General features: G+C 39.1%; 1 protein-coding gene across 2 annotated transcripts; it reads right to left on the bottom strand.

Moving 5' to 3' along the window:
- Positions 1 to 298: 298 nt before the first annotated feature.
- On the bottom strand, positions 299 to 15,807 carry mastl (microtubule associated serine/threonine kinase-like). 2 transcript variants are annotated; one of them, XM_067435349.1, is made up of 13 exons: positions 15,673 to 15,766; positions 15,378 to 15,535; positions 12,577 to 12,714; positions 12,228 to 12,367; positions 12,066 to 12,154; positions 11,824 to 11,930; positions 9,807 to 9,966; positions 9,533 to 9,702; positions 8,135 to 9,247; positions 7,858 to 7,999; positions 3,740 to 3,853; positions 3,499 to 3,600; positions 299 to 1,220 (listed from the first exon to the last, which is right to left on the bottom strand). In XM_067435349.1, the coding sequence occupies exons 1-13, from the start codon at positions 15,698 to 15,700 to the stop codon at positions 1,063 to 1,065; spliced, it is 2,619 nt and encodes an 872-aa protein (XP_067291450.1). In that variant the 5' UTR covers positions 15,701 to 15,766; the 3' UTR covers positions 299 to 1,062. The 2 variants fall into 2 exon arrangements, with proteins under 2 accessions (XP_067291450.1, XP_067291451.1); XM_067435350.1 differs by having other exon boundaries at positions 300 to 1,220; positions 15,378 to 15,807.
- Positions 15,808 to 23,692: the final 7,885 nt, after the last annotated feature.

Below are 23,692 nucleotides of genomic sequence, written 5' to 3' on the forward strand. Positions count from 1 at the left end.
CTCGGTCTTGACTCGGTCTCGGCCCTTCAAAGTCTTGGTCTTGTCTTGGTCTCGGCCCTTCAAAGTCTTGGTCTTGTCTTGGTCTCGGTTTAGGTGGTCTTGACTACAACACTAGGTGGAATATCCCTTTCACAAAAATGATGGAAACAAAGTAAAAAACAAGCCAATATCTATTTTTTTATTCTCATGTCCAGGGATCTGTATATTAAAAAAATTCCAAGACATTTGTGGACGTGACTATTATGTAACTGAAAAATCAATCCATGACGTCCAGCCTCTTGTATGGCGGTCTCAGTTCTACAAAACCTTGTCCCACTCCTGCCAACAAAAAGTGCGCAGCCAGGTACACGCCAGATGGATGAACAATACGAATAATGTGTACCTTCAGTTCAAAACGTAAAATAAATTATTTTCCTTCCTGATATTAATATTATGGAGATGTCTTTCTTCCCAGCACAGGCTTTAAGATTAAAAGAGAAAATAATGCAGAAATAATGCTCATTTATTAATACAACAGTTTTAACATTTCCACAATCATCTTAAAAATAAGCAAGTGACTTCCACAAGTTATGGTTATAATCCACAAATGTTTGAAGGCATTGTGCATGTAGTATTAAACAATTACAAATGAACAAAAAATATGTTTTTGAAGCAGCAACCATGTTCCGAATCATACTTGCTGTAGACAACTAGTTAAAACATTTAGCATGTTAAAAATACAGACAAGTATAGATTTCAAGAAAACAGTTTAAAAACTGACCACTGAGTCAAGTAGAAAGAGTAGTGTTGCAAAATATATTACTTTTTTTCCCCAACCAAAGATAACTAAAGATTTTACACCACGAGTTTTGCGGCATTTACATGTTTACTGCATTTCAGAACGCTTTCCGACACCAAATCATTCTGCATATTAAGAACATAAGAACATCTGACATGAATAACAGACAGAAGGAAGAAGGCCAGACAAGAGTACGGTGGGATCTGAATTCATTAGAGCTTCTACAACGGCTGTTCTTGAACATACTGTGTGAGTCTATTGTGCTACAGCGTGTGCGTGTGTGTTTACAGACTGAAGCCGGATACAGTGAGATGTTGGGCTGTGTTTCTCGCCTCAAAGTACGAGGTGTCGGTCTCATCATCAGGCTGAGGGATGAAGGGCATACTCTGATGGTGAAGGTTTTCCCAGTCCACACCCTCAAAGAACGCATGATCCTTCAGTTCTACAGAAAGACACAAGATGAAAACATGCCAGTATTAAGATCATTTTACGATTTTTTTTTAAGACATCTCCCCCTCCCTCTCTAATTTCTGTCAAAAGGGGGGAGGGTGAGATGTGAGGGAGGAGGTTTCAGGCGGGACTTTTTACTGCGCCGAGTCGAAGTACTCTCAGAAGATCTATTCCGCCATACATTATAGTTATCCTTTTTAATCCGCTTAGAAAAGTGCCACGTTTTATTTAATGTCATCATACTTGATCGTTCAACTATTCGTGTAACTGTATTTAAATAGGGAAATGTGGAGGTGTTTGGTCGCTTCTGACTTGATCTCTGTTTGGTACCATAGTGAATGAACTGGGCTTAGTGGGCTAAGCTAAAAGCTATCAGATCGTCACCGCACGTCAGAGAGATTAAGAGCACACACTGAGACGAGAGAGGGATGTATCAACTCGTCTTAGTTAAGGGAATAACAGTTTAATATGAAAAGTTGGTAAGGTATCCATTTAATCTAAAACGCAACACGGACCAAAGACATGTAAACAAACCAAAAACAGGACGTAATGTCACAAGATGCAACGAAGTCAGCTGGTTTGACGACGCGGAAAGATCGATTGGTGTATCCAAAATGAGTAACATTAAAGGAAGTGTATGTAAGATTGTGGCCAAAACTGGTACTGCAATCACTAACCCCCCTCCCCCCTGACTCGAGGTTGCCAGATCGGCTGCAGGATCCAGCAGGAACGTTTGTAGCTTCAGCTGTCTTAACTAGAACAGAGCTGGCAACCCGGATGCCGAAACACTACTGACTCTGTGATTGGCAGATAGGTGGAGGGCGGAGCTTCAGGCCAGAACACAACATGTCAACATCAACATCAGTTGAGGCTGCAACAACAACTTTTAAATGACAATATCTTGGCCGGACTACTGTTGTCGGTGATTTAAGTATTTGAAATTAACATGATTTCTTAATGTCTAGTGGCATATCAGGGCCATTTAATGATTCATTGAAATACATTTCTTACATACAGTTCCTTTAACATTAGAGGGCAAACATGGAGCAACGAGGGGGAAGTGCCTCATCAATATTTGGTCCGACGAAAATTATAGAAAAAAACGCACAAAAAGCATGTCTGGTTCTTCTCAAAGGACCCGTGTTGCCCATTAGTCAGTACAGACGACTGAACTGCTGTCTCTTTTGAAGTAGATCTTCGTTTCTGCATACAGCGGAGGAAATCCGGCTGCTGTTTTGAATGTTTTGAACATTTTATGAGCTCTTCATGAGTTCTCAGCTGGTAAAAAATAATGCCATATGTACACGCATAAAATAATCACGTTTAATCCAGCATTGTTTTAAATGTTCGGTAAGCAAGCCCCTACATCATAAAACCCGACCAATCAGGTTGTGACCGTCTCTCTGTGCCTTTGGTTCAGTAACTTTAGGTTCGCTGTTAAAAATGCCAGTGTGACTGCCAAGCGGACCAGGACTATATGTTATGGTCCGGACCAATCGAACCAAACTAACCGAACTACTAGTGTGAAGAAGTCTCTCTGTTAATCCCGAGGTTTACTGCAGTCAGCCAGATCCAGGCCGTGTCCAGATCGGATGGTGGACCTGCGCCCAGACATGACTAGCGCATCCTGGATTGTCTGCTGAGACCAATTGAGTCCAATGAGTGTCAATTCGCGGTTTCTCTGAATTTGCCTCACCGGCTCGTCATCCTCAATAAATACGTCTCCGGCGCGACGACTCCAAACTTTCAAATATTCATATTCTTGTGTAATCGACGCACCATCCTTAATACACCAGTCTCTTGCGTGATACCCCGAACTTTCGAATATTCCGATCTAATATGATTTCGGTCCTGTAAGGTTGCCAGAATAATAATCATACACGGTGTGATAATAGGCCAGAGGAGAACTGGTTTTCCGACTGAGTCTGGTTTCTCCCAAGGTTTATTTTTCTCCATCATGCCCTGATGGAGTTTTGGTTTCTTGCCACTGTCACCTTTGGCTTGCTTGCTCAGTGTTGGGGACACTAAATTTTTGATCAAATTTTTCAACTACATTTCCAAATTAAATGAATTACTAAATTCATTGTATCAACTATATCACCGATCTGCCCACATTGTTGCTATATGATAAATGGAAATGAGCTGATGACATCATTTTCTCCAGAACGACTGTACAGCCAAATCAAATTATGTTGCAATATTTTCCCGTTTAACACTTATAAATAAAGTTGCCTTGACTTGAAGATATACATGTATTTAGCATGATTCACCTTTAAAGCCAGCTCGCTTGTTTGTGTCCATGGTGAGAAGAATCTCAATGGCATTTCTTGCATTCTTGGTTAACTCTTCGTCTCCATCTGGCCACGGTATATCTGAACACATTCAATGAAAAACATGAAGATCAGAAACGGTCAGCACAGCTTTCTTCACATTTTGCTGAGAAAAAAACCCAGGAGATCCATTCGTTGTATCCAGATAGGAGTACATAACTATCACCTTTGACTAACTTACCTCTGTTGAGAATGTTCTGGAACACCAGCTGTGGAGTCTCATCGTTGAAGGGCGGGATTCCTGTGAGGAACTCGAACAAACAGACACCTAACGCCCACCAATCCACCATGAAATCTGTCACAGGACAACAAAACCCACTTATACAGGCACACGGTTTTAGAAGTGCAAACATACAACATGGCTCAAAATGTGTTAGAAATGTGACCACTATTATAAAAGCGGTGAACGCAGCAGTCGTAAGTTGATTTTTAGGGGAAAAGGAAACAGCAGAAACACAAAATCAGCTCGACACCAATTCGAGTACCATGATAGCTTATGATGTTACATTACAAAACTGAGTAGCAGTGTCATCAAATGTTGAAAAATAATCTCATGAATCTGAAATGAGGATGTTTAAAGTTAAGACGTATATACATTCACCTTTTTCAGCTTTAAGTTTATCAGCATGGAAGTATACTGTGCCAGTATAGCGCAAACAAAGGCGAAAAAACAACTGCCCAGGATGAGTCGGGTGGTGGCCAGTGTTGCTATGCAGTGACTAGAGGATCCTTAGTGGTCAAAAATACAGAATAAAGAGTCCACCACCTCAAGTCTGTAGATTTGACTCAATCCCTTCTTCAATGAAAGTCTAAAGCTGATTTCACCCGTTTAACTGTTTGTTTAGAAAAGTAATGGAGTAATAGTAGGAGTAAATCAAAGCGGGCGTTAGCTTTTGATGAAACTGACCTGAGTTTGACGCATTGTGTACTTTTTTTTGCTATTTGCAAATAGCCGCTGTCTGTCTTTTATGGCTACAGGACAAACAGAGCAGGACTAATTGAATGCCGCAGTTTGTTCAAATTGATAAAACGTAAGTATTCTTCAGTTTTAATGCAAACGTAGCATGTGTACACTCAAATGCATGCTCCATTTAAAAGCATGCACAAACACAGAAGGTCAACACATGCACAGTTTCATTTTTGTCCAATTGCAGAGCTGTTTTTTGAAATTTGCAACATGAACTGTACACATACAATTTTTAAACCCAAAGTATACTTTTGTTTTTCCTATAGGGCGTCTAAAGTATACATCAGTTTTACGCACACACTAGGCTATCCATAGAGTGTGCAACACATTTCATAATCACCATTGAACACAAGTATGCAAGTACTGTACATGTTTTCACTCAGATATGCATCACAATAGGGGAAGAAAAGACTATTGCAACTTCCGTTTTATGCCAAGAGTGTGTATTGTGTTAAGAGATGCACACAACTCTGTGCTGTCCAAATATAGATTTTGAGATACAGAAATATCAGAAACGCTTCCAAATGTAATTTTCCACAGAATAGATACACAATACCAGCTGCGCCTTCTCGCTCATCTCATCTCTCCAACAGTGAGTTGCGCAAAAGTTTTATTTAAAAAATTTTTTTTTATTATAATAGCGATATATATATATATATATATATATATATATATATATATATATATATATATATATATATATATATATATATATATATATATATATATATATATAAGCTAGCTCTGGAAAAAAATTCAGAGCTGTGTGTGTGTGTGTGTGTGTGTGTGTGTGTGTGATATAATTAATACATTTCTCATGTTGCCATTCGGTACACAGTTTTAGCAGCCTATTTATTGATTTAACATAAATTCCTGTTTTTATTACACCTATCTGTTCTGTTCAATGTTACTTTCATATTGAAGTCCATGGTTATAATTATTCATAAGTATGTAGTGTCATAACTACATCTCTGACGTTTATAACAAACGAAACAGTTTGAAAATCGGTTGAAAATTGAGCAAGTTATGGCTATGTAAAAGTACATGCACCATTAAAACACACTGTTACGAGTGAGCGAGCTGCCTGTGACAAGATGGCCGCCAGTTGCGGACGGCGAGCTCCATTGGCCAACAGCGCGCACGAGAAATCTAGCCTTTATTATGGATATCTATGGCAGTATCCCTCTCAGAAACTGAAGCTTTCGCGCCTCTATCGCCCCCCGGTGACCGGTCTCAGTATAGTTGCCTCTCTGAGTTTTCTAATGGACGTGAGGCAAACAAAACAATAAAATTACACCTCAAATATTTTTCCCCAAAGTTAGTTTATGTCATTGAAGGCAGTTATCATCACGATGATTTCATTTCAAGGGTTCGTTTTTAAAATAAGTTTAGTTTTAGTATTTGTTAAATATTAAGTTTAGCTTTTTTTTGGGGGGGGGGGGGGGGGGGGGGGTGACGTCATGATTAACAGCTGAGATCGACGTCTTCTCTGAGTGAAGTTGTCACTGACACTAACTTCATACTTTTCAGGAAGTCAAGCCACAAATTACTTTAACTTGTCTGCACAAACTGGGATGATAAAAAATATTTTAAATTTAGATTTTTTTTTTTTGATTGCCCCAGAATTCCCAAGCACCGTCATAACATCCCAACAGCTGAGACAGACAGCATTACTGAAGCATTAAGAGTGATGAATCAGGAGCCGCAAATCACAAAAGCTGCAAACCATTATGGAATTAGTCAGCCACTAATGCGCAAGCGGCCCGCACATGCACCAACATCTCCATGGCTTACAATCTGAACTGAATACTTTTTTAGCATACTTACCATAATGTACAGACCCTGAAACTAAAACATAACATCTGTTAATGAAGCAAAGTACAAGATTCATTCCCGATTTATATGTATGTATGTGGACTATTAAACAAAAAATGAATTGTCAGGTACAACATTCTTATTCGGTTTGTGTTGTATTGCATAATTGTTGTATTGTATTGGGAACAGCCGTACGCAAGTCATGATCCAACGGAAGAGTGACCTCTCTGACCCGACACATGACGTCTTGATGAACGTGAAGCGCAGAGGATATAGCAAAACAAAACGTGGAAGAAGTTTAAAACAAGAATTGTTAAAGAAAATATGTCAGAGGAGCTTGAGTTGGTTGCTCAGTCCTATTGGTTTGAACCGTGAGAGCCGTCTACTCTCACCTAAGCTTATGCTACTCTTACATCGGGTCGGAGTTGTGCTTACAATGACAGCTAGCTGCTGGTTGGAACCTGTTTTTAATGAATCTGAAATTCATGAAATAAACATGCTTTTGACAGATTTCAATTTGTTTGTGGTCTATATAGCCTGCATCAAAATGAGGTTTTCAATGACGCGCCCAAAGGCACGGTTTGAAGACTCAGTCAGTGACGTCATGATATGCCAATTTGTTTAAAATCATACCTACAAAATCACCAAAATTGTATTTTTTAATTATTTTTTTTGGGGGGGATAAAAAATTAGACCTACCTACCGACACTTTTTTTTAACTGTTACTGCAACAAACAAAAAAATGAAGGATGGCCTAATAAACTCCTAATATATGTTTGTTTCCTTTGGTTCCTCTTTTCGTGATCGATATAACGGTCTAATCTTGTCATGATTGTAATATGTTCGTTAGTTGGACTATAGTCGTGCTCATGCTATCGAGTTGTTCATGAGAACGGTGTTTGTGTTTTTGGGATGTAAGGGATGACGCTTTCATTGAACATTCAACCTGGATTACCATAGTAACACACATTCCTTTCACTTATTGATGATATCATACCCTCAGCCGGCTGGCACAGCAGATTCTGCCATAGTCGTACACATATGTGGGGCGGAGCTATCAAAATGGGGCGAGACTCTTTTGGGGTAGGTGCGTGCTTGTTTTGGTGATTTGAAATATCAACATCAGTTACCAGATAGCGCTTACACCACCTTTAAGGAGGTAAGGGAATTTAAAATTGAACATTGTTCTGGGAAGTCTGCTCAGTATATTCTACTGCACAAGAGGCGTGATCAGCTGGCATTATTTGAATAACTCTGTACTAAATTGGATAGCCCTTAACCAATCAGACCACAAAATGCATGATCATTTCTCTATCTGTCATCGTGTTCAATCCGCTAATAGCGTGCCAGATGGATAAGCCAGTCTGTGATTGGTTCCCGCAAAAGTGATTAATTAATGCACAGGTTTCCAGACTGAAATGCAGGGCTAAATCAAATCACTGGCAGATCAGGCTGGGTTTACCCAGTCTAGCACACAACAGCACAAGATTTCACATACTGACCACTCAAACTCTTACCATGAGGTTTGCCTAATAAAAGTTCTGGTGCCAAGTAGTCAGGGGTTCCCATAATAGGAGCCCCTTCTACACGTTCTGGACCTCTACGGACACTTTTCGGTGTTCTGTAGGGAGTGTGAGACACAACCATCTCCTGTGGAGTCTAGAAAAGAAAAATAAAATGTGACTAATTAATTTGAAAAGGTTAGCCCACCAATGAATTTATCATAACTAAATGAAAAATCCTTCAATTCCAATTCAAATCCAAATTTATTCCATACTCCAAAAGAATCCTCACCTGGTAAAGTGAGCTGCTCAAACTGGGCCTTTTCTTCTGAACTGGAGTCACTGCAGACTGGGCATTGTGGAAGGAGTTTGCCGCAGACATCTCCATGGAATCCAAAGAGGCTAGGCTGAGATGTGACGTACAAGACCGGTTTATGGAGCTGCAGTAGCTCCTGAACGCAACCACGTTCTTTGGTTTGAGGAAGCCGGGTGATTTGATCATAGTGTCAGATAACCCATGAGGATGCTCAAGAAAAGAATGCTTAGAATCACCCCAATGTTGCTTTGAGCTGCTAAGCTTTGGTGTAGCTAATGGGAGCTGAGCTGTCGGTTTGATGGAAATATTTTCATTCAGCTCCTCGAAAGAGGATGACAAAGACTCATGTTTGAAATCTGTCGATTTTTGTGACGTGTTAGCAACCAGTGACATCTCATGGGCTGAGCCGTCCGATTCTAAACTAAGGCTTCGTCTAAAATTTCGGTCATCGCCACGTGAGGTTGGGGAGCTCAAGCTGGTCTCTGCTTTAAGCAAAGCTATCCCCTCACCTTGATCTTCGAGTTCACAGAATAGATTTTTGGCCACGGCTATGGGACTAGATTGCTTTGGGCCCATTCTCTCACTGAACTGTTGACATGTCGGTGCAGTTTTAACATCATCAAGCCCAACAATTGAGAAAATTCCTGTCAAGCCTGTGTGGGCTATTGAGTTACCCTCAGGAATATGGAAGGACCTTTTGTACACAGCATCGTTTTTCTTGAAGTGGATCTCAGCCTGACCTGGGCTTTTCTCTACTTCTTCAAACGCTCTCTTTACTGAGGATTTGAGCTCTAGTGGCGGCTCTGGTTTCATAAAACTGTTCCCAACTGACTGATGGGGAACAGCCGTACCCAGTGAAGTTGCACAGTGGTCGGTTGCATTGAACTGGAGCCTCTTGACAGAAATATCTGGTTTAATATTTCTGTTATTGTCCACTTGGTTATTGAGCGGAGTCAAAACATTGTTGTGATCCTGAGCTTGTGCTGGAAACATCTTTCTTTCCAGAGGTGTCAAGGGAAGGTTTCTCGACCTTCTATTGCCCACTTCTCTTCTGTTTACCTGAGGAAGGTTCTCGCCATCTTGTAAATTCTAGAATTGCATGATATTGTTAGGTTGATTTTTTTTTAAATAATAAAAATAACTTATTTTGTAAAGAAATGAATGCTAGCTCAAATTAAAGTTAATATTTAAAAAAAAACGAATTTCTTAACACTGTCAAATGTTGAGAAAATGCCAAAATGAATAAATTCCATACTGAACATTATAATAAACAGTATAAAAATAAATTCACTGATTATAGTGAATACTTCTTATCTTACTCAGACAATATAGTATACTCAATGTGCTATGAACCAATGAACCTATGAAACAAACCTGCTCATCTTCCCACATTGGGCTGACACAGTCTTCAGAGTCAGTAGTGGATGGTATTTGGCATGAGTGGGTGCTTCCAACACTCAGCGTCCCGAATCTCTTCCTCGATTTCATTAGCCTTGGTGTCAAACTCATAGCCAGCAGGCCAGGACTGAACACACTGTTGGATCCTAGAGAATAACTCATGTTAGGCTTTACATTATACATTTACAGCAAAACCAAAATGACACGTCATTCTTAATAACACTAATGACAAACTCATTCTGATATATACCTAAAGCTCGATTTTTGCCTACTGGGGAATTCAGGTACTCAGCCCGTCTCTTCAGCAGAGGTGAACACAGAGAAGTATTCCTCTGATTGAGTTTCCCACAGGATTTGGGACTGCCCAACACTGTGCTTCTTTGACGCTTGTCCTCATTCACTGGGGTATTCTGCCATTTCAAGTCAAAATATGATGTATTATACAAGCTGTTACAAACAGGTTGAAGACAAAAAAAACAAAAAGACTTGTACAGTGTTGTCACTGACATCGGGTTTATGATTTTTTTATCTTGTAAAATTTGTGTTGTAATGTGATAAATTCACAAGTTTTTAGTTCAAAAATGTAATTCAGAAACTTGTGTAATAGAAGATATATTATATAAATGTAATTACATTATTACATAAAGGCGTGGAGGGGATTAACAGTTGACAAATTTGGGAATGTTTTAGCTTTAAGGGGGGGGGGGATGTGTGTGTGTGTATATATATATTATTTGTGGAATCAGTCTGTCGAAGGGCTACACATTCTTTTTATATTCAGTCTGCTCTACTTTTTGTAACATACACATGCAGATGGATGTCTCTGTTGAGTCTCACTGCTATTTTGAATATCTTGTGGTGTGAATGTTGAATTAAAACAGCGGGAAGGTTTAAAATTGTACCAAGACCTCACTGTTCTGTTGCACTCCAAGCCATTTTTAAACAAGCACACGTTTCTTAGAGGCTGTTCACACACAACATGCCTGATCAGGTACTGCTGAAGCATATTCATACAGGGCTTCCGTCAAACCAACTACTTCAGATAATTCAATCAATAATTGATAAACTATTTCCAACACCATTCAAAAGTTTTGGCCCAGTTAGATTCTTGCATCAATGTTCAAAGCAGCTAACCAAGCTTTCCGCCGTATGTGGTGAATGGGAAATCGGTGAAACATGACGGCACTAAATACCTTCGCCTTGTTCTCACAAACCTTTTTACGACGCACATTATAACCATGATTGTTCAAACTATCTTCCTACAAACTGGTACTCCGTCAACTCTGCTCAAACTACTTCTACTGATGCAGGCGTGCAGGTCACGTTGGTTCTATTTACGGAAATGAGAGAGGGAGGGGGAGATGTGACGGAGGATGTTTCGGCCGGGACTTTTTACTGCGCCGAGTTGAAGTACTCTCAGAAGTGCTATTCCGCCATACATTATAGTTCTCCTTTTTAACTTGGTTAAAAAAGCGCCACGTTTTATTTTGTGTCACCATACTTGGTCGTCCAACTATTCGTGTAACTGTATTTAAATAGGGGAAACGTGGAGTTGATTGGTTGCTTCTAACTTGATCTCTGTTTGGTTCCATAGGAATGAACTGTGATTAGTGTGCTAAGCTAAATGCTATCAGATCGTCACCCCGCGTCAGAGAGATTAAGTGCACACACTCAGACGACAGAGGTATGTATCAACTCATCTTAGTTAAGGGAATAACATAGTTTAATATGAAAAAACGGTAAAGTATCCCTTTAAGTGCACACACTGAGACGAGAGAGGTATGTATCAACTCGTTTAAGTTAAGGGAATAACAGTTTAATATGAAAAGGCAGTGAAGTATCCCTTTAAAAGCCTCAGGAATCTTTTGCAGGGGTTTAGAGTTAATTAGTTGATTCAGATGATTACGTTAATAGCTCGTTTAAAGAACCTTTTCATTATATGCTAATTTTTTGAGATTTTGAATTTTGGGTTTTCATGAACTGTATGCCAAAATCATCAGTATTAAAACAATAAAAGACCTGAAATATTTCAGTTGTTGTGCAATGAATCTAAAATATATGAAAGTTTAATTTGTATCATTACATTATGGAAAATAATGAACTTTTATTACAATATGCTAATTTTTTTAGAAGGACCTGTACATACATACACACAGAATTGTTGAGCCAATTATAAATAAAATAATGTAAAATGTAAAAAAAAATGATAATGTATTAAAACAACACACACATACATAACCACTATATGAATCTGCAAATCTACTCACAAGACCAAGAGAGCTGATCAGTGACAGAACTTGACCAGGTGTCCTGAAATAACCTTTTTCAGGTTTCACTAAAGAGGGTGTGGTTAAAATGTCCATCAGGTTAAGTTCTGGGGAGTGAGAAAGGAAAGCTTTGTTAATATTACACAAAAAAATCATAAATCACAAGCATTTTATCATTTTGTTATTGTAAAAAAAGAAAGAAAGAATAACTAGAAGAAAAAAGAAAGAAAAGAAAAGCATACCCCTGTCAAGTTTAACCTTGGATAGCCCAAAGTCAGTGAGCTTAATGTGACCCTCATTCGAGATGAGCATGTTGTCTGGTTTTAAGTCCCTGAAATAAAACAGGAACTCAGTTTGAGCAATAAAACACTAAAAACTACGCTGTTTCACAGTTTCAGACCTACCTGTGAATAATGCGGTGTCTGTGAAGGTAATCGAGAGCGAGCGCCACCTCTGAGATGTATTTCAGAGACATGTCCTCATCAAAGTACCCATAAATATGAAGAAGTGATTTCACATCTCCTCCAATCAGATACTCCATTACCTATGAAAGCATCAAACATGCATGAACAAGTTAAAGTTTCACATTAATGCCGAGGTGAACTTCATAAAACCTGCCAAAATCAAATACAGATATGTGAAGACTGTTTTAGGATGTTTTTGACAATGTTTTTTATTACAATACAACATTTTACACATCAAATCTTTTTTAAATGCAACCTTTACACTCATGCGAGTCACTCTTATACATACCAGATAGACTTTAGTTGCAGTTTGAAGGGAGTAAAACAGGTGCACAATGAAAGGACTTTTACTGAGAGCCAGAGCATCTCTCTCAGCTTTCATCTGATCAGTCATGTTCTTATCCACCATGTCTGCTTTCTTCACCACCTGCCAGACAAAAGCAACATTTTGTTAAGCAATGCTAATAATTTCAAAATGGTAATATCAATAATAGATATCACCATATTTTCCCAGTTGATCAAATGGTTACTTCAGCGATTAGCATATGGCTTTGTATCAGTAGAAACCCTGGAGTATATTCAAATGATTGTGCTTTCCCCCCTCATATCTCCCTGAGACAAGAGATTTATGCATTTTATTTCTGGAAAAATTCCTCCTATGATGCAAATTGACGATATTTGCATCATAGGAGGAATGTTTGGCCAAAGGCTAAAGACTACAGCCAGCAGAGGGAGCCATTTCTGCATGTTTTGAACCCGCGCATGAGGGATGGAGATCACACTCAGAGCTCAACTCGCAGCTACAGGCACTCATTTAAATGGAGCTATGGTGAGCAATGTAAGCTTTTTAACTTCTCAAATTAATTTCTATGAAAGTTAAGCTTGCAAAGGCATGAACTGAAACGCGCCAGACTGAACTCGCGTTGTGAATGTATGCCGCGAATGTAGTCGCGATTACCTCAGCTCTCATCATGAGAGCTCATTCAGCTCATTTATCTGACTCCTGCAGTTAGTGCTCAGTGCTGTGATACTCGTGCGGTGACTCACTCATTATATTGAACAGACACGTTCGGTTTTTAATTGTAGTGTCTTCTCCAACTCAATCATAGTAATCCAGTAGGTGGCTTTGGGAATGGCCTCACAGGGCAGCGAAGCATTCTGGGAATTGTAGTCTTTCATCCCCATGAGACAAAAATACATTTTCTGTCTTTTCTCAGTCTCGAAAGCACCAAATTTAAAAATAATTTCACATTTCTACTACATTGATGACCCAGTTTAAATACAGATTCATCTACCCAGTGCTAAAGTACCCCTTTAAATGAACATTTTGATGACATAGTTAAAGCCACCATGAAATCAAAAATTCTTGTTTTTAACATTGCAGTATTTCCTATAAATGATTATCTCGCACTGTCTGACACACACGCACATACCGAAACGTGCACAAGTCGCCTCTCTGAAAGAGTGCGATCCATTCAGTTCAGTTTCGTGTCTGGATTACATTTGCAATTACGTTTTTTGTTTGTTTACATTGATGTTAAAATTATATTGTCAGATTTTTGACATTCATTTTTTCTAAAATGCTGCTGGTCCCTTTCAAAAGTAGTAGCAATGCTTTCTTTTCCCAGAAAGAATGTGAAACACATAAATGGTATTCTCAGTTTTTAAATGTTTTTTAATGTAATTTAAATAGATTTTACACACTAATTGCAATATCGTATCACATATCGAATATCGCATTTTTTAACAAGCTATCGCATATCGCATTTTTCTTCAATATCGCACAGCCCTAATTAAAACTGGTCCAAGGAAGGAACAGTTCTGTACCAGCAGCAGGGTCATGGGCAGCCAAGGCTCATTGATGCACCTGGGGGAGCGAACGCTGGCCCGTGTGGTCTGATCAAACAGACGAGCTACTGACGAGCTACTGTAGCTCAGACTGCTCAATAAGTTAATGCTGGTTCTGATAGAAAGATGTCAGAATACACAGTGCATCGCAGTTTGTTGTGTATGGGGCTGCTTAGCCACAGACCAGTCAAGGTGCCCCCTGACCCCTGTCCACCACCGAAAGCAGTAACAGTGGGCACTTGAGCATCAGAACTGGGCCACGGAGCAAAGGAAAAAGGTGGCCTTTCCTTGAACGTTATTCCCTGGTGGCTCTGGCCTCTTCAGCAGGATAATGCCCCCTGCCGCAAAGCAAAAATGGTTCAGCAATGGAATCAATGTTCGATAAGCACAACAATGAGGTGTTGACTTGGCCTTCAAATTGACCAGATCTAAATCCAATCGAGCATCTGTGGGATGTGCTGAACAGACAAGTCCGATCCATGGGACCCAAACTCGCAACTAACATCTTGATGCCAGATACCACAGCACCCCTTAAGGGGTCTAGTGGAGTCCATGACTCGATGGGTCAGAGCTGTTTTGGCAGCAAAAGGGGACCAACACAATATTAGGAAGGTACTCATAATGTTATGCCTGATCTGTGTGTGTGTGTGTGTGTGTGTGTGTGTGTGTGTGTGTGTGTGTGTGAGCCTGTTTATGTGGTTTATGAGGACACAAATTTGTATAACTACATGGGTATTACACTGGTATTACACTATAAATGTGGTTTATGAGGACATATCAAATGTCCTCATAATTCAAATGGCCTTAAAAACATACTAAATGATGTTTTTTTGAGAAAGTAAAAATGCAGAATGTTTCCTGCGATGGGTAGGTTTAGGGGCAGGGGCAGTGTAAGGGGATAGAAAATACGGTTTGTACTGTATAAAAACCATTACGCCTATGGAGAGTCCCTGTAAACCACATAGACCAACATGTGTGTGTGTGTGTGTGTGTGTGTGTGTGTGTGTGTGTGTGTGTGTGTGTGTGTGTGTGTGTGTGTGTGTGTGTGTGTGTGTGTGTGTGTGTTGAATCACATCAAATGAGTAAAGATAAATTGATAAATACTTTAATCGAATATAATGAAATTATAAAATAATTATATCATTATAATTATGAATTACAATAACTGTAATAAGTATAAATACGTATTGTAAATAGAAAACTAAAGAGCAAACAAGTAAATGTAACGTATGTATAACTTACCTTGACTGCAAAGAGTTTGGAATTGCATGTCTTTCTAGCGAGGTAAACTTTCCCGAAGGCTCCTCGACTGATCGGTTTGACCAGCACAAAGTCCTCGATGGAGGGAGCTTTCACTGCACTGTTTGAGCCTTCGGATGAAGATCCATGAGCTTCCATCCCTTCAAATATAAATGTATTCCAACTAGAACACTTGCCGTGCAGTCGGTCGTCTCACCGTACAGTCAGTTGTCTCATTCAGAGACGCATAAAAACAATGGTATGGCGATTATTGTGTTCAAAATCAAACACATATTACCACAAAAGCTTTTAAACGCTACATGCATTCAAACTGTGATAGTTTGAATAGGACAGTCCTGCGTTCAGTCCACCGCATCCATTCTCAATGTTGACAAGCGCGACGAGTTTGTTTTGAAATTTGAAATGTGCCACTTAAAATTGGGTCCTAAGACGCGATGGTTTAACCGCCTAAAAGTAAAAAAAAAAAAAAAAACTGGGCCAGAAAAAAAAGATTGTTTGTGTTCATTCAAGATTGTATTAAGAGCTGGTATTTACTGTATACATTTGATCATTTGTATTTTATTCTTACAACTTAAAAATTACTGATACATTTCCGCAAACGGAGACAGGCAAAGATTGTGGCTACTTTGCTGGTCTCCAAAGGAGCAGAAGTGCGGAAGAAGGGGAAGAAGAGAAAAGGCGCCATCTGCTGGCCAGAACACACAGTGACAGAAACCACTAGAAATCCCTTTTTTTATTACTGTTGGAGTCGTTTATGTACAAACTACAAAGATTTTGGAAATGTACCCCCCTCATTAACTAGAGCACAAAGAACACTTCATGCAATAATTACACTGATTGGTCCATCTTCAACAGTGCTGTTAGGCTCACGTGTTTTGGATAATAATTTACCAGAACAATGACAGACACTAACAGACTTTAATGTTTTAATCTAACTTGTGCGCTGGTTATTATATCTAACTGGATGTTTTTAAAACCGTATAGGTGGCTTTCAGCACAGCTGATGTTATTATTGTTCATGAGCCGAACATCCAGCCATGAAGTACAAGGGAAGGCGTCTTTCACTGTTGTAAGACAGGCAGCCTAATGCTGTTAAATAGAGATACAAATTTTACATTTAGCCTAGTATTTTTAACCTATTCTTAGCCTCATTATTGTTATAGTCTTTTTTCACAGAATGACAACAGTCTCTCAAGCACAGTTATGTATCTATGGTCTCAAGCACCAACAGATAGGCTATAGGCTACTCTCTAAGTTTAGCCTACTGTAAAAGAAATGTTATGAAAAAATATTTTCATAACCTGCACCACCGGAGGGCAATTTAATTATTAATTGTTGATTTTCATTAACTAGGATGGAAAGCTGAATTAAAATTTTCAGCATCTGAAATCCATTTTTAATACATTATAGTGGAAATAATAGCTAGTTTAAAGAAGTTGGTGAGAGCAAAGTCTAGGCCAGGGGCTTTTAAACTTTATGATGCCAAGGACCAACCCAAATATATGATAAACCTTTTATGGGACCCCCTTCCTAAAATCCATCTATATATGTGACCCAGCACCACTAAACCAGTCATAAGGATCACTTTAAAAAAAAATCCAGGGTCACATATTTTCACTTTTTTTCTATTTTCTTCTAACCATTTGCTTTGTCTTTTTAGTCCCTGCTATTTTCTGGGGACCCCTTCTGGGGGACCCCCGGACCCCAGTTTGAAAACCCCTGGTCTAGGCTAAGTCATTTCATAGGCTAACGTCTTGTTTTTGAATTCTGTATAATCAATAGCCTATCACTTCTATATCATGCTGATGTTCTTACTCCTAAAAGCTATAGGCGTATAGGCCATGTTATAATATTAATAAAATAAAAATAAAAAACACAGCCCACATGAGCCTTTTTTTTAGTCTGTAGGCCTATCATAAATGTAATTATATCTGTTGACTATATATATATATATATATATATATATATATATATATATATATATATATATATATATATATATATACTTTTTTATTTTATTTTATATGTATATATATATATATATATATATATATATATATATATATATATATATATATATATATATATATATATATATATATATATATATGTCAGGTCCCCTCTTGGCATGTCCTTCTCAAAAAATTATTGTGTTAAAGTTCATTATTTTCCTTAATGTAATGATAAACATATATATATTTATATTTTGAATATAACAATGAATCTAAAATATATTTTAGATTCATTACACACCAACTGAAATATTTCAGGTCTTTTATTGTTTTAATACTGATGATTTTGGCATACAGCTCATGAAAACCCAAAATTCCTATCTCAAAAAATTAGCATATTTCATCCGACCAATAAAAGAAAAGTGTTTTTAATACAAAAAAAGTCAACCTTCAAATAATTATGTTCAGTTATGCACTCAATACTTGGTCGGGAATCCTTTTGCAGAAATGACTGCTTCAGTGCGGCGTGGCATGGAGGCGATCAGCCTGTGGCACTGCTGAGGTGTTATGGAGGTCCAGGATGCTTCGATAGCAGCCTTAAGCTCATCCAGAGTGTTGGGTCTTGTGTCTCTCAACTTTCTCTTCACAATATCCCACAGATTCTCCATGGGGTTCAGGTAAGGAGAGTTGGCAGGCCAATTGAGCACAGTAATACCATTGGTCAGTAAACCATTTACTAGTGATTTTGGCACTGTGAGCAGGTGCCGCTTCACACAAAAAAAATCCAAAATTTCACAGTACTCTTCCCAGGACTGTGTTTGTGTTTTCTCATCAAATGCCGCTACTGTCCTAATAGTTGCCATGTTTCACCTCGGTAGTCACTGTCACTGTCACTGTCCTCTTCCCTTACTGCATTATACAACTCTCACATGTTTACCAGATATCCTCGTTGCCAAAATATGTGGTGTTAGGGGTTAACAGCTTATGACCCAGGACCAGTAGTGAAGAAATGAAGACAGAGTCAGGATTGCAATTAATTAAAAGAAAAATTTACTTAAGAATAGTTTGCAGTTTCAAAAGCAGAAGCCAGCTTCAAGTCTCACAAGGAGTTCGTAGGCTGCGCTCCCTCTCTCACCGTTTCGTTGCCTTGCCCTATCGTACATACAATTGTCCCAACAGTTATACCGTTTTCAAGGTCTATCCACGTCATTACTGCAATGTGGATGGTTCTGATTGGCTCAGAGACAATGCACAGTCATGGTCAATTTCCACTCAGTTAATCTGATGCACATTTCCACTGACGTGTCACTTGTTAACGCTTTCACCCCAGAATTAGGCCCGTAGTGACCTTCCAGATCTGAAGCAGGCGCCAGCTTGCCCAGAACAACAAGTCCACCCATCTCTTAGGGTGCCCACTGTACACCATTCTCAACACTGATCTGTAACATAGAATATTGCGCACATACACAGATACAGTCTCTCCAAGGTTGGAGCTGATTAAGCTCCAGTTCTAACTAGTTCTTACCAAAACATACTGCATACTACAAACATGTGCTTTCTTTTAGTGAGAGGAACACACAATAGTACAGGCAATATTCATCTTGACTTTTTAGTGTTTTAGTAAAAGGAAATATAAAAGGAATAAAACATAATAAATTAAATGAAAGGCAAATCCATATTTCATATCTGGAAGCCGGGCTAAGTGAGCAAATGCTGTTACTGCACTCCTGACATGTTAGGGGTGTGTGATACCTCCAAAATCCAAACACATGACCTTGTTGCCAGTGTTTAGTGACACATCACACATCTCTAGGCCAGACCCTCAGTCACTCCTCAGAGACCAAATACACACTTTAGAAAACAAGAAACTAAAAGCAAAATCATAACTGGATAGAATCATTATAATAATATAGGTAATATAGGAAGATAAATATTAATTAAAGTTTTGATTATGAAGTTAATTAGGAGATAAATATATACAGGTATATTGAAGCGGCAGTGGATTTCAGAATCCCCCCTTCACTGGTAACTTGTCACCGGAAGAACCACACAGGGAAGGAGAATGCAGGGAAGTGAGTTTACTAACAACAACCAGTGTGTGTATGGCACAGGGTTGACATACACACACTGGTTCTGTCACAAGCCAGACACACTTCCCAGAGCGTGCGGGAAATTCCAACTTAACGTTAACATTTACACCCCCCTAGTGGCCACAACTGGAACTAACCGAATTGTACTCAGTCTACTATATATATATATATATATATATATATATATATATATATATATATATATATATATATATATATATATATATATATATATATATATATATATATATATATATATATATATATATATACATACATACAGTGAGAAAAATAAGTATTTGAACACTGCTATTTTGCAAGTTCTCCCACTTGGAAATCATGGAGGGGAGGTGCATGTCATAATCAAAAAAAGAGACATAATCAAGACATAAGAGACATAATCAAAAAAAAAAATCCAGAAATCATAATGTATGATTTTTTAACTATTTAATTGTATGATTTATTTGTATAATACAGCTGTAAATAAGTATTTGAACACCTGTCTATCATCTAGAATTCTGACCCTCAAAGACCTGAAATCATGCATGGCACGGAAGGTTCCCCTGCTTAAACCAGCACATGTCCAGGCCCGTCTAAAGTTTGCCAATGACCATTTGGATGATTCAGAGGAGTCATGGAAGAAAGTCGTGGTCAGATGAGACCAAAATAGAACTTTTTGGTCATAATTCCACTAAACGTGTTTGGAGGAAGAAGAATGATAAGTACCATCCCAAGAACACCATCCCTACTGTGAAGCATGGGGTTGGTAGCATCATGCTTTGGGGGATGTTTTTCTGCACATGGGACAGGGTGACTGCACTGTATTAAGGAGAGGATGACCGGGGCCATGTATTGCAAGATTTTGGGGAACAACCTCCTTCCCTCAGTTAGAGCATTGAAGATGGGCCGAGGCTGGGTCTTCCAACATGACACTGACCCGAAGCACACAGCCAGGATAACCAAGGAGTGGCTCTGTAAGAAGCATATCAAGGTTCTGGCGTGGCCTAGACTGAAACCTGATAGATCTAGGGTGCTTTCACACCTGCCTCATTTAGTTCGGTTGAATCGTACTAGAGTTCGTTTCCCTCTTTGGTGCGGTTCGTTTGGTCAGGTCTGAAAGCAGCAATCGCACTTGGGTGCGCACCAAAAGCGGACCAAACAAGCGTACCGAGACCTCCTTGAAGAGTGGGGGAAATTCCAACTTAACGTTAACATTTACACCCCCGATATCAAACGAACTCTGGAGCGGTTTGTTTGTGGTGAGAACGTGATCCGACCTCGAACAGAACCAACTGCAAAAGTACTGATCATTTTTGGACTGAACCAGCTGCCGTAGTTAGCTGCGCTGACATTGTGTGCATGATATTATTACCTGATAGATCGTTGGCAATATTTTCGGAAGATGGAAGCATGTCAGGAGTTAATAATTAATGCACGCCCCCTCTTGAAGTGACGAGCGATGCGCGCTCGCCGTCTGCAGTGCATTAGAACGTTGTTTTCATGTCGCATCGGCGCTTCATTATAGAAATGTATTGTTTGCATACTGTGGTAAATATACAGAGTGTAGTAGATTATGGCCAGGGACAAAACTGGCCCGTGCAGTCGTCTCTCCATAGTGTTATTATAGTTTGCTGGCTTTGCCTCTCCTGTTGGAATTTTCCCACATGTATATTCTGACCAATCGAAAAGCAGTTTAGGAAATACGCCATGGCCAATGAGTGATGTGGATGTTGTCACGTGCCTGCGTTTTGGTTCGTTTCAACTGGTTCGGACCAAAGCAATCAGTGTGGTGTGAAAAGGAACCAAAAAATCTGAAAAATGCAACAATGTATAATTGTTTGCCCTTGGTTCGGACCAAATGAACCGAACTAGAGATGTGAAAGCACCCATAGAGAAGATCTGTGTGGAGGAGTGGGCCAAAATCCCTTCTGCAGTGTGTGCAAACCTGGTGGAAAACTACAGGAAAAGTTTGACCTCTGTATTTGCAAACAAAGGCTACTGTACCACATGTTAACATTGTTTAATAACAAAAATACAGTTTATAAAGGGGTATCCTGTTTTAACACAACATTACGCGATTTTACGACTCCACTTGCAAAAAATAATGTATTTAAAACGTCTGTCAACATTTCTTGTGATTGTACAAGGCATGCAATTAGGTAATGTATATATAATATGCAATATAATACATCAACACTTACTGCTTGTAATCTTACGTATGCTGAAATGATGGTTTAAATATAACATACGCAATTCCACAAATTTCACTGCTGCGCATGCGCATTAACCGAAGGTATCCCATTCTAATGGGTGTGGTGTTCCGTCAGAACACCAGGTTCAGACAGATATTTAGAAATGACGTTCGGGTTCGGGTCGGGCTCGGTCACGTCACCGCGATAAGGCATTGAAACTTTTAAATTTAAAACAGTTTATTATGTAAGTAATCAATGGGCCTGTTTAACTTGATGCAATGGTTTGTTTTTCTGATTAAAATAAATTTAAAAGATTACCCTAATTCATCTTCCTGTGTGCGAAAACTTGTTTATGTCTTTTGTTTATTTAATTTCACTGATTAAACCCTGTGTAACGCATGCTTTGTTGCCCCATGTGCGCGCTGATGCATTAATTCTGATGCGCATGTAAACATTTTAGAATGCCTTCCTACAGTTGCTTAAAGGTGCCCTAGAATGAGATGAAACAAGATGTCAAATTGTTCTCTGATATCTACATAGAGGGTATGTGGCTTATTTAAGGGCAAAAATTGTCCAGATACAGTTTTACAGGTCCATTTACAACCCTATAAATTGTCCTTAGGATGTAATGCTCTGTTTTTGCCGGTCTGAGTATTTCACGATCTGCTCAGTTACTGGGATTTTCACGCACAATCATTTCTAGGGTTTAAAAAGAATGTTGTGAAAAGGGAAAAACATCCAGTATGCACCCGTCCTGTGGGCGAAAATGCCTTGTTGATGCTAGAGGTCAGAGGAGAATGGTCCGACTGATTCAAGCTGATAGAAGAGCAACTTTGACTGAAATAACCAATCGTTACAACCGAGGTATGGAGCAAAGCATTTGTGAAGCCACAACACGCACAACCTTGAGGCGGATGGGCTACAACAACAGAAGACCCCACCGGGTACCACTCATCTCCACTACAAATAGGAAAAAGACGCTACAATTTGCACAAGCTCACCAAAATTGGACAGTTGAAGACTGGAAAAATGTTACCTGGTCTGATGAGTCTCGATTTCTGTTGATTTCAGAATTTGGTGTAAACAGAATCAGAACATGGATCCATCATGCCTTGTTACCACTGTGCAGGCTGGTGGTGGTGGTGTAATGGTGTGGGGGATATTTTCTTGGCACACTTTGGGCCCCTTAGTGCCAGTTAGGCATCGTTTAAAGGCCACGGCCTACCTGAGCATTGTTTCTGACCATGTCCATCCCTTTATGACCACCACGTACCCATCCTCTGATGGCTACTTCCAGCAGGATAATGCACCATGTCACAAAGCTCAAATCATTTCAAATTGGTTTCTTGAACATGACAAGAACTCATGAACAATTAGTTCACTGTACTAAAATGGACTCCACAGCCACCAGATCTTAAGCCAATAGAGCATCTTTGGGATGTGGTGGAACAAAGTCACCTTTTAGCCCTGGATGTGCATCCCACAAGTCTCCGTCAACTGCAAGATGCTATCCTATCAATATGGGCCTAAAATCTAAAGTATGCTTTCAGCACCTTTTTGAATCCATGCCACATAGAATTAAGGCAGTTCTGAAGGCGAAAGGGGGTCAAACACAGTATTAGTATAGTGTTCCTAATATCCTTTAGGTGAGTGTATATATTAAACAATCCTAAATCTTCAAAGTTTTCGATTTTCAACTACTAAAAGCTAATATGATAAAAGATCTGAATTGACAAGCCTTATACATTCAGTCATTCGAATATATTTTACCTTTAATGCCACGAGGTGGCGCTGTAATCCTCTCATATTGTACTCATGGACCATATGCATCGATTATTTGACAATTAAATTAGTGGACGTGTCAAAAAATGTGAAATAAACTGAATTGAACTTAACTGAAAAGTGAAAAACTTGAAAAAAAAAACCTTTTTAAAAATGTATTAAAAAAAATAATGCTTCTCTCTCTCTCTCTCTCTCTCTCTCTCTCTCTCTCTCTCTCTCTCTCTCTCTCTCTCTCTCTCTCTCTCTCTCTCTCTCTCTCTCTCTCTCTGTCTTTGATCACA

This window comes from Pseudorasbora parva, chromosome 24, assembly GCF_024679245.1.
Source record: "Pseudorasbora parva isolate DD20220531a chromosome 24, ASM2467924v1, whole genome shotgun sequence".
Classification (NCBI taxonomy): domain Eukaryota; kingdom Metazoa; phylum Chordata; class Actinopteri; order Cypriniformes; family Gobionidae; genus Pseudorasbora; species Pseudorasbora parva.

Excerpts from the sequence above, each read along its gene's own strand:
- mastl (XM_067435349.1), bottom strand. The coding sequence starts at position 15,700 with ATGCATGTAGCGTTTAAAAGCTTTTGTG. Across the intron at positions 15,536-15,672 it reads AGCGTTTAAAAGCTTTTGTG|GGATGGAAGCTCATGGATCT; the intron begins GTAATATGTGTT and ends TTATATTTGAAG. Across the intron at positions 3,601-3,739 it reads CCAGAACATTCTCAACAGAG|ATATACCGTGGCCAGATGGA; the intron begins GTAAGTTAGTCA and ends GAATGTGTTCAG.